Source organism: Polypterus senegalus, chromosome 18 (genome assembly GCF_016835505.1).
Source record: "Polypterus senegalus isolate Bchr_013 chromosome 18, ASM1683550v1, whole genome shotgun sequence".
Lineage (NCBI taxonomy): Eukaryota > Metazoa > Chordata > Cladistia > Polypteriformes > Polypteridae > Polypterus > Polypterus senegalus.
In genome coordinates, this window is record NC_053171.1 from 61,520,856 (window position 1) to 61,532,602 (window position 11,747).

General features: G+C 39.7%; 1 protein-coding gene across 2 annotated transcripts in view; it reads left to right on the forward strand.

Annotated features, from left to right (window-relative positions):
* LOC120518749 (cytochrome c oxidase assembly protein COX16 homolog, mitochondrial) overlaps nt 1-11,435 on the forward strand; it is a 59,705-nt gene extending 48,270 nt beyond the window's left edge. For both annotated transcript variants that reach the window (XM_039741695.1, XM_039741696.1), the window contains exon 4: nt 10,754-11,435. In XM_039741695.1, coding sequence (XP_039597629.1) covers nt 10,754-10,879 — 126 coding nt within the window. In that variant the 3' untranslated portion in view covers nt 10,880-11,435. The remainder of the gene's footprint in view (nt 1-10,753) is intronic.
* The last annotated feature ends 312 nt before the right edge of the window (nt 11,436-11,747 follow it).

Genomic DNA, 11,747 nt, shown 5'->3' on the forward strand with positions numbered 1-11,747 from the left:
CTCTCTGACTATCCCAATTCTTCTTTGCCATCCTTATTCTCTGTATACTGTCCTATACTTCCCCATTCCACCACCAGGTTTCCTTTTCCTCCTTCCTCTGTCGAGATGTCACACCAAGCACTCTTCTTGCTGTCACCCTTACTCTTTCTGATGTATTAACCCAACTGTCTGGTAATTCTTCACTACCACCCAGTGCTTGTCGTACCTTCTCCCTAAATTCAACCTTGCAGTCTTCCTTTTACAACTTCCACCATTTGATCCTTGACTCTGCACTCACTCTCTTCCTCTTCTTGATCTCCATAGTCATCCTACAGGCCACCATCCTGTGCTGCTTAACTACACTTTCCCCTGCCACCACTTTGTAGTCTCCAATCTCCTTCAGATTGACTCTTCTGCATAGGATGTAATCTACCTGAGTGCATCTTCCTTCACTCTTGTATGTAACCCTATGTTCCTCCCTCTTCTTAAAATATGTATTCACCACAGCCATGTCCATCCTTTTGGCAAAATCCACTATCATCTGACCTTCTTCATTCATCTCCTTAACACCATACCTACCTATCATCTCTTTATCTCCACTGTTCCCTTCACCAACATGTCCATTGAACTCCGCTCCAACCACCACTTTCTGCCCCTTGGGTAAATTGTTCATCAATTCATCCAACTCACTCCAAAAATCTTCTTTCTCATCCATTGCACACCCAACTTGCAGGGCATACATTCATCATCACACCTCTAATTTCCAGCTTCATAATCATAACTCTGACTGACACTGTTTTCACCTCCAAAACACTCTTGACATACTGTTCCTTCAGAATAACTCCTACCCCATTTCTCCTCCCACCCATACCATGATAGAACAATTTGAATTCACCTGCAATCCACCTGGCCTTACTCCCCTTCCATTTAGTCTCTTCCACGCACAATATATCAACCTTCCTTCTTTCCATGATATCTGCTAACTCTCTCCCCTTACCAGTCGTACTGCCAACATTCAAAGTTCCTACCCTCAGTTCCACTCTCTTTACCTACCTCCTCTCCTCCTGCCTCTGGACATGTCCCCATCCCACCCCCTACTTCTTCGGCCAGCAGTAGCCCAATTTCCACCAGCACCCTGTTGGCTAACAGTATTGGTGGCGGTGTTTGTTAACCCGGGCCTCGCCCGATCTGATATGGAAATTTGTATTGTTGTCCGCATATTGATTTGGCAAAATTTTACACCGGATGCCCTTCCTGACGTAACCCTCCCGATTTATGTGGGCTTGGGACCGGCACAAAGAAACATACTGGTTTATGCATCCCCTGTGGCAGGGTTATAAACTGTCTTTCTATTATTGTGATCTATACTAATAAAAGGCAAAGCCCTCACTGACTCATCACTAATTCTCCAACTTCCCGTGTAGATAGAAGGCTGAAATTTGGCAGGCTCATTCCTTACAGCTTCCTTAAAAAAGTTGGGCAGGTTTCATTCTACGCGTAATGGTCATAACTGGAAGCTATTTTTCTCCATATACTGTAATGGAGTTGAGCTCAAAAGCCGTGGGGGGCGGAGTTTCGTGTGACATCATCACGCCTCCCACGTAATCACGTGAACTGACTGTCAACGCAGTACGTAGAAAACCAGGAAGAGCTCCAAAAAGCGCTGAAGAAAACATGCATTATATAATTGAGAAGGCAGCGAAACAATAAGAACCGAGCGAGTGACATATACAACCATATTCATGAGTGCTGCTACTTCGGAAACAAAGCACGGTGTAAACCTAAAGTTTAAATTATAATTATAGATAGATAGATAGATAGATACTTTATTAATCCCAAGGGGAAATTCACATATCCAGCAGCAGTATACTGATACAAAGAAACAATATTAAATTAAATAGTAATAAAAATGAAAAAAATTAAAATAAAATTAATGTTAGCATTTACTCCCCAGGGTGGAATTGAAGAGTCGCATAGTGTGGGGGAGGAACGATCTCTTCAGTCTGTCAGTGGAGCAGGACAGTGACAAAAGTCTGTCACTGAAGCTACTCCTCTGTCTGGAGATGACGCTGTTAAGTGGATGCAGTGGATTATTCATGATTGACAGGAGTTTGCTTAGTGCCCGTCGCTCTGCCACAGATGTTAAACTGTCCAACTTTAATCCTACAATACAGCCTGCCATCTTAACAAGTTTGTCCAGGCGTGAGGCGTCTTTCATCTTTATGCTGCCACCCTAGCACACCACCGCGTAGAAGAGGGCACTCGCCACAACATCTTACTGCAGATGTTGAAGGATGCCAACCTTCTCAGAAAGTATAGTCTGCTCTGACCTTTCTTATATAGAGCATCAGTATTGGCAGTCCAGTCCAATTTGTCATCCAGCTGCACTCCCAGATATTTAAAGGTCTGCACCCTCTGCACACAGTCACCTCTGATGATCACGGGGTCCATGAGGGGCCTAGGCCTCCTAAAATCCACCACCAGCTCCTTGGTCTTGCTGGTGTTAAGGTGTAAGTGGTTTGAGTCACACCATTTAACAAAGTCTTTGATTAACTTTCTGTACGCCTCCTCCTGCCCACACCTGATGCAGCCCACAATAGCAGTGTCATCAGCGAACTTTTGCACGTGGCAGGACTCCGAGTCATATTGGAAGTCTGATGTATATAGATTGAACAGGACCGGAGAAAGTACAGTCCCCTGCGGCGCCCCTGTATTGCTGAACACAATGTCAGACCTGCAGTTCCCAAGACACACATATTGAGGTCTGTCTGTAAGATAGTCCACAATCCATGCCACCAGGTGTGAGTCTACTCCCATCTCAGTCAGCTTGTCTCTAAGGAGCAGAGGTTGGATGGTGTTGAAGGCACTAGAGAAGTCCAAAAACATAATTCTTACAGCTCCACTGCCTCTGTCCAGGTGGGAGAGGGATCGGTGTAGCATATAGATGATGGCATCCTCCGCTCCCACCTTCTCCTGATATGCGAACTGCAGAGGGTCGAGGGCGTGGTGGACCTGTGGCCTTAGGTGGTTAAGCAGCAGCCGATCCATGGTCTTCATCAGATGTGACGTCAGAGCAACAGGCGGAAGTCATTCAGCTCACTAGGACGTGATACCTTTGGGACAGGGGTGATACAAGATGTTTTCCAAAGCCTTGGGACTCTCCCCTGTTCCAGGCTCAGGTTGAAGATGCGCTGTAGAGGACTCCCCAGTTCCAACGCACATGCCTTCAGCAGTCGTGGCGATACACCATCTGGACCCGCTGCTTTGTCTTTTCTGCTCTCTGCTCACATGGGCTGCTGTAATTGTGGGTGGGGATGTCTCACCTATGCTGGTATCAGCAGAAGGATGGTTGGAGGATGCAGTACTCCGAGGTGAGAGTGGGTTACTGTGATGACTTTATATATTAAAGTTTTGACTTTATATATTCAGAAAAAAGTTTTGACTTTATATATACCGACGCTGACTTTATATATTCAAGTTTTGACTTTATATATTCGGGAATGACTTTATATATTCAAGTTTTGACTTTATATATTCTGACGCCGACTTTATATATTCAGAAAATCAATGTATTTGCCTGTTTGGCACCCCATAGTATATGTGTGTGTGTTTATATGTACACATGTATGTGTGTATATATATATATATATATATATATATATATATATATATATATATATATATATATATATATATATATATATATATATATATATATATATATATATATATATATATATACAAAAGTTAAGCAGGTTTCATTTCGAAATTCTACACATCACGGTCATAACGGTCGACAACGTCTGCCATGTTGAACTTTTTTATTTATGGCCCCATCTTCATGAAATTTGGTAGGCGGCTTCCCTGCGCTAACCAAAACCGATGTACGTACTTATTTCGTTGGTATGACGCCACTGTCGGCCGCCATATTGAACTTTCCAACGTCACTAATTTTCCAACTTCCCATGTAGGTAGAAGGCTAACCCCATCTTCACGAAATTTGGTAGGTGGCTTCCTTGCGCTAACCAAAACCAATGTACATACTTATTTCGGTGGTATAACGCCACTGTCGGCCGACATATTGAACTTGCCAACATCACTAATTCTCCAACTTCCCGTGTAGGTAGAAGGCTGAAATTTGGCAGGTTCATTCCTTACAGCTTACTTACAAAAGTTAAGCAGGTTTCATTTCGAAATTCTAAGTGTAACGGTCATAATAGTCGACAAAGTCTGCCATGTTGAATTTTCTTATTTATAGCCCCATCTTCACGAAATTTGGTATGCGGCTTCCCTGCACTAACCGAAACCAATGTACGTACTTATTTCGGTGATATGATGCCACTGTCGGCCGCCATATTGAACTTTTCAATGGTCTTTGTTACTTATGGGCCCATCTTCAAGACGCTAACTGAATCCTACTTACGTACATGTATACGTCCCAACGCCTCCCACGTTGTTGGCTGCCTGCCTATATAAAGCCGTCCGTTGCTCCGGTCTCTACATTCCCGTCCTTGCTTCACCACGGGATTCACGTCTCCCTGCTGATAACTGCATACTTTTTATTTAATCCACGGCTTCTCCACTGTTTTATTGTTCATTTATTACGATTATAGTTATTGTGTAGGTATTTTAGACTTACTTTACATTGTTCAGGTACCCATTTTCTTTAAAATGGCACCTGCCTTTTCCATTCTCTTTGTTACATATTGCACGGCCATATCAGGCTCACTCTTGATATCCGGAGGAACATTGTGTCTTATGTATTGAATGACTGGGACAGGTTCAAGGTGTGGACTGAAGACTGTACAGGAGATAATTATACTACACAGGGGCACTATAAGAGTGAAATGCTTAAGCCTTTCACCTATGGTTCTGCATGTGTGTTGATGGCTGCCACTAAATTGTTCGGTTGTCGCTTTCAAGTGTACCGAAATGGCCAAATATTTTACACCTTTCGACAACCGCCAATTCCTCTTAAACATCTTAGATTCACAGGTGACGATTTCAGTAGTGGACTCTTTGATGTTTATGAATGTTTAAACTCTCAAAAGCTGGATGTGAAGTTATCAATGAAACTGGTTGTATGCTTACAACGCTTGACAGATGCCGAATGTCTCTTCAACACAAGTCCTGCAAATACTGTCGTAATTGAAACAAACCATGAAACTCAAACCGATTATGACAGCAGCAATCCAAGCTGTGAGATTTGAAACAAGATTACTTTTCACATGGCCAACTGTAAGTTGCATGCTCAAGAGCTTGGTCATATTACAACCAGAGGGCCGAACTGACAATGTGGTATAAAAACAGATCCTTAACAAATAATTATTGGTATATTTTCCCTCAGTTTAAAAAGGTTTAATTTTCTTCTTAATAAAAATGTTAAGGCAGTACTTCTAAATGAAGTTAAAATTTAACCTCAGTTTACTTTTTCATAACGTCTTTGTTTTTCATAATCGTAGATACCGTTCTCGGCATACGGTATGCAGCAGCCATGTCCCAGATATGCATGCCACCTTCATACTTTTCAACAATCAATTGAAATTTATGTGAAAAAACACAAAATCACATGAAAATTCACAGAGTTATAGCGTGGGTTGTTCAATGAATGCTAGCAACTGCTGTACTGACGCTCGTGGTCAACCATGGCTTTGTCTCGAGTGAGGTAAACAAGGGTTGCGCGTGGGTTGTTCACTGAATGCTAGCAACTGCCGTACTGACGCTCGTAGGCAGTCGTGGCTTTGTCTCGAGAGAGGTAAACAAGGGTAGTGTAGTGTTCTCTAGATTGAAGTAGCGACACACTCAGAATAACATTTCGAATGCTGTTTATTTTGAAGCGTGTGTAACCAGCTCTCCATACAGTGTGCCTTCTAAACCACACCCCTCCCTCCGGCAGTCATACGTCTCAAAAGACGCAGACCATAGCACTCAACACCCGAACATAAAGCGATTGACAAAAGCATCATTGAACAATCATATACAACAGGTAGCACGCAGGTTGTTCACTGAATGCTAGGAGCTGCTGTACTGACGCTCGTGGGCAGTCGTGGCTTTGTCTTGAGAGAGAGGTAAACAAGAGTAGCACACGAGTCATATTCCAAACAAAGGTTGTATACCAAACAAACGTTTTCATGTCCAAACAGGACGTATTCCAAGTTGGACTTATTCCAAAGCAGATGTATACCAAGGTACCACTGTATTTAGAATTTTATATATTTAGATTCTGGTCATACGCACGTAGTGTATTATAATATGTTCTGTGTTCATGCGTAATTTCCGTTTCAAATGTGAGTGCATGTGGTCATACGTAATTTCCGTTTCAAACGTGAAAAGAATTTTTTATAGTTAGATTACTGATAACTCTTAAGCCTTAAACAGTTTATTGTATAATGTATTTTCTGAACTCATTGTACTCATTGCATTGTTATGAATTAATGATACTAAAAAGAACATGGCAACAGCTAAACATGTGTCATCATTCTGGCATGAACCATAAACTGGCATAAATATCAATGCTAAATATGGCTGGGACATGATGCTGAGGACTAGCCAGTGGTGTGAAAAGGCAGTGAGAAGTTCAGTAAAACATTTGGACACATCTACAAAAATGCAGTGTGAAGTACAGAAATCTGGACACCTGTTCATAAAGCTCTTTTTTCTTTTGTTTACAATTTTCTACATTTCAGAATATAAGTGAAAACACAAAAACTTTGAAATAAGCACATGTGGAATTATGTATTGACTACAAAAATACTAAACAAATCCAAGCCTTCTTATATTTTAGATTCTTCAAATTAGCCACCCTCTTCCTCGATGAGAGCTTTGCAAATTCATACAATTCTCCCATCCAGTTTCATGAGGTAGCAACAAGGGATGCTTTTCCATAAGTTCATATGTGCTAAACACTCTTGTTTGCTGCTTTTCTTTCAGGTTCTGGTATAACTAATCCCAAGCCATCTCTTTTTGGTTCAGGTTGGATGACTGTGAGGCCACGTCATCTACTGTAGTATTCCATCACTCTCCTCCTTGCTGGATACTTCTTAAACAGCTTGGTGGCATGTTTTTGGATTATTGACCTGTTGAAAAATGAATAATTTGGAGCAAACCAGATGAGATAACATGTTGCTATATAAATCTGTGGTAGACATGCTGGTTACATGTGCCTTGAATTGTAAATAAATCACTACAGGTGTTGTCAACAAAGCATCCCCACCCACCATGCTTCAAGGTTGAACCCACACATGCGGACATCATCTGTTCACCTTCTCTGTGTTTCACAAACACGTGGCAGTTAGAACCAAAAACAGCAAATTTGGACTCATCCGATCAAAGGACAGATTTCCACCAGTCCTCTGCCTGGGTTTCTTAGCTTTATCAAGTCTCTTGTTCTTATTTGTCTCCCTTAGTCATTGTTTCTGTGCAGCAGTTTCACCATGAAGGCACAGTTCATCCAGTCTTATTTGAAGACTTGAATTCTGTAAAGCATTTATTTAGGCTGTAATCTGAGGTTGTTGACTCTTGGTCTTTGTGTTCGATGGTAGTCTTCATGAGAGTCTGTTTAATTGTAGCACTTGATGGTTTTTGTGACTGCACTTGAAGAAATTTTCAAAATACTTGAAATACATTTTTTCAATATTTTAAAATATTTTTTAAATTTAACATATTGTGACAGTAGGGGGCGCTAGCGCTCCCTTGAACCCTCAGAGATGACTCCAGACACCAGGTAAAAGTCCAAGACTTTTTATTTTCTTTTCCCACAGTGCACCAAGCACCTTCCACACTACTCATAAACAATAAGCTCACAATCCCAAAACACAATACTCTCCTCCTCGCCCAGACACTTTGCTCCTCTCCCACCCAGCACAGCTCAGTGTCTGGACTGAGGCACCGTCCTTTTATAGCCCCTGACCCGGAAGTGTTTCTGTCCCATCAGTCCATAGTTCCTAATTCCTTCCGGGTCAGTGCAATCAGTCCTTTTATTCAACCCGGGAGCACGACATTTCTTCCCGGGTCATACGGCATCACAGGGCCCATAAGCCCCCAGCGACTCCTGGTGGTCCCCAAGGTATCCAGCAGGGCTGTGTATAAACACTACAAAGTCCATAAGGCCCTGCTGGACCTCGGGGCATGATCCTGCTGTCGGGAGAGCTCCTCCTGGCGGCCTGGGGGGTGTGGACCGGCATGGGAAGCCGGCAGTCCTCCACAATATACATTTTTTGTCTTAGAAAAAAAATTCAAGTATGTAAGCATAATCCTTTAGATAAACATATCTTTAAGATTATAAAAAGTATACAATCAATTTGATATATCCAAACTTTTGACTGATATTCTCTGCTTATCACTGAGTGTTTAATCTGCAGTAGCAGTTTTTGGAATCTATTACTTTAGAATAAATTGGAATTCTTTTTGTCTTTTGGATGATCCAGGTGAGATAATCAAAACTATGTACAGTATAGCTATAACTCTAATACTCAAAATGTCTTTCCTAATTTGATCCTAAAAGTTTTTAAGTCATTATTTAGCTGTTAATATCTTCTAACTAAAATAATTTGTAGCTTGTAATTCACTGTTGCAGCCACTTATGCATGAGGTGTCTTATCTGCACGAGACCACAATATTTCAGACTTGTTTGTGTATATTGCAACATACTCAAATGTAAGTCTAAAGCAATAATGGTATTTATACATAGCCAAGGGTGTCTTATATTTCAAATAAATCCTATGTTTCCATGTTGTTTGGTTGCTTTCATTAGTAAAATATGTAAAATACACAGGTGTATGTCAAGGTGAGCAGCACATCACAGCTGAGTGAATCTGATTTTAACAAATATCCACCTGTGTTGAGCCATGTACAACAAAATACTCATTACCATTGGATAGATTAGGTTCAGAGTGTTTCGGTAAATTATAGATGTCTATGATTGGTTATTGATGTGTGCAAATGAAAGAAAATAAATTGGGTGTGCGAGAGCTCACCTTTATGGACAGTTAAACACAAAGGTTCTGTGAAACTGCATGGGGATTGTTTGGCTGATGCGCATTTAGACTTGAAAGTTTCTACTAGGGAAATGTCTGCTGCTTCTTCTTCAAAAAAGAAAACACATGGCTGAGGAAGTCTGACAAAAGTTACAGCATGCTAGTGATAAAGTATATTAAGACCTTGAGTCATAGTTTTTTATCTGTATTGAGAATAACACATTTTCTGAAGGACTCGATGCTATGCTTGATTTGTAAGTACTTATTTTAATATAACCTTGAATCATAGCAGTTTTACAGCTTACGTGTCATGGGTTCAATTACCAAACTTAGACACAGTCTGCAGCACTTTCTTCCTGTGTTCGTTTTCTGTGGAGACCCACTCTACGATAAATATCTCTGTATCATGTCGTTCTCATTTCAAGAATTTGAGGAAAACAAAAAGAAAAAAGAGACAAGTTAAAAAATTCTCACACAGCTCTGTTGATTCCTTTGGCGGGGGGAAATTATACTGTGAACAGGTTAATAGCTAAAACAACTTTTTTCCCCTCATGTGCTCAAAACCCAGCAATGGCCACCTGAGGCCCAAACGTGTCTGAGAAACATTGGTTTGAGTGTATATATCCGCAGTGATGCGGGCTCTGCATCGGTCTGTCGTGGTGAAAAAAGAGCTGAGGTTGGTTCTTGGTCACCTATATTACCGTGGTCCTTTTCCCACAATTGCTCAGTTTGGCCAGAAGGCCAGCTACAGTAAGAATCGTGGTTGTTCCAGACATCTTCCATTTAAGAAATATGCAGGCCACTTTGCTCTTTTGTAGCTTTCCCTAGACATGTGACTCAACACAATCCTGTCTCTAAGCTCTGCAGGCAATTCCTCCATTGATGTCAATGTCATATTTCAGTTATTTTTTAGTAAATTTGCAAAAATTCCTAAAATCCTTTCTTTGCTTTGTCATTCTAAGGTTATTCAGTGTTGCTTGATGAGGCAAAAAATTAATTTAAATGATTTTAGCGTAAGACTGCAGCATAGAAAAATGTGAAAAAGTGAAGGGGTCTGAATATTTTCTGATTTCACTATACATAAAACACTTATCTTTAATTACAACTTCCTTAGAACATTAACAAAGGAGTGAAATAATGTTGTTTGAAAGAATTTAAAAAACATCTACTTATGTATATTAACAAGGTAATTATAGTTTGTCATTTTGTGTTATTTTTATGACATAATGTTAAAGAGTATGTGATACATTGCCACTAGCATGTTGCAGAATTCAAATTGACTGTTGACATTTATTTCACTTGCAAAGTAAGTATTCAATGAGGAAGCCATAGTGAGTGGTTTTAATAGGCATGCACTAAATGTTAAACGCAACAGATAAATTACACCTCAGGTTAAGCAGAAAAAAAAGCTACTCGATTTAAGCATCTTTTAAGCACAGTTAACATTTACTACAGAAAAGAGCAATGAAGCAAGTCTTTATGCGTGTTTTTGGAACACTGTATTCATATTCCTCTGTTTTCTTCTCTATTTGGTTGTCCATCCTAGAGACAGGCTTGCAGTTGTGTGAGCTAAAACCAATACACCTGATAAACACAAAAGTACCAGTTTGTCATGCATATATCATTATTTATATTTCTGAAATTAATATTTATTTAAACATAATTTTGAAATAGATAAGTTATCAGAGAACTATAATTCATCTTTATCTCGAAATGGTAATCAGTCTTGCCTAGGAAGGTCTCTTATCAATTAACTCTTCTGAATGTCTCATATTCTGTACATTATTCTTGTTCCCCAGAAATTGAAAGATGCTAACTTGTCTGACTGGAAGAATATCCGAGGACCAAGACCATGGGAAAATTCACGGGAGTACCAAGAACAGCAGCGTACTATACAAAGAGATATGCAGGAGAAAGGACTGTAGACAAATCAACTTTAATTTTGTCATCTTCTAATTAATGATGAGATGGAAGTTAAGTTCCGTGCTACTGAATATGATCACTTTCTTTGAAGTGGGATCTTAGAGGCAGGAACAAGATTGTTTCAAATGGCTTAAGAGACTGATCAGGCAACAAAACAAGGTGATGACTAATCTACCTTAGCATTACATTATGAGTTTTGCTAAATGGACAAAAGGAGAACCTGAGTATAAAGAAACTTAGATTTTAAAAATAGGAAAATGTTCACTTTTGTTTTGTCCTATTACCCTGTTTAGCTTAAAGGAATGTAGATGTCTGCTTGTGTGAAATGTACTCAGGTATTCTTTTTGATGAAATAAATGATGAATAAATTGGCCAGTTGTGCCAAAGACTGAAAAATGTTTTGCATTTGAAGCTTATATGATTTTTCCCCCTCAACTTTAAAAAATGCATCACAGTAAGATCTGCTTTTCTGACAAATTTAGCACAGTGTTTTATGAATTCAACCTTAAAACTATATTTAGACACTTTATCTGTCTTGTTACAATTTTGCTTTAAAAATAGAAAAAAAGAAAAAGAGCACCTATTTATTTATAAAAGTTACCTTCCTGTTTTCTGTATTTATAGGTATTTGGTTAACTTATTTTAATGAATATGAGTTCAAATTATATCATGCAAGCTGGTGTAAGATGTAGTTCTATGGAAAGAGCTCTGTTTTGAGTCTACAAGAACTGTAAAACAGCACATTAAAAGGTCTAGACATATTTATTTACAGTATACCAGTTGATATTACAGAATAGTGCAAAAGCATCTGCAGAGTATGAGTTCATGGAAAAAGAAATGTATTTAAAGGACTTTGTTGTCACAACGGTC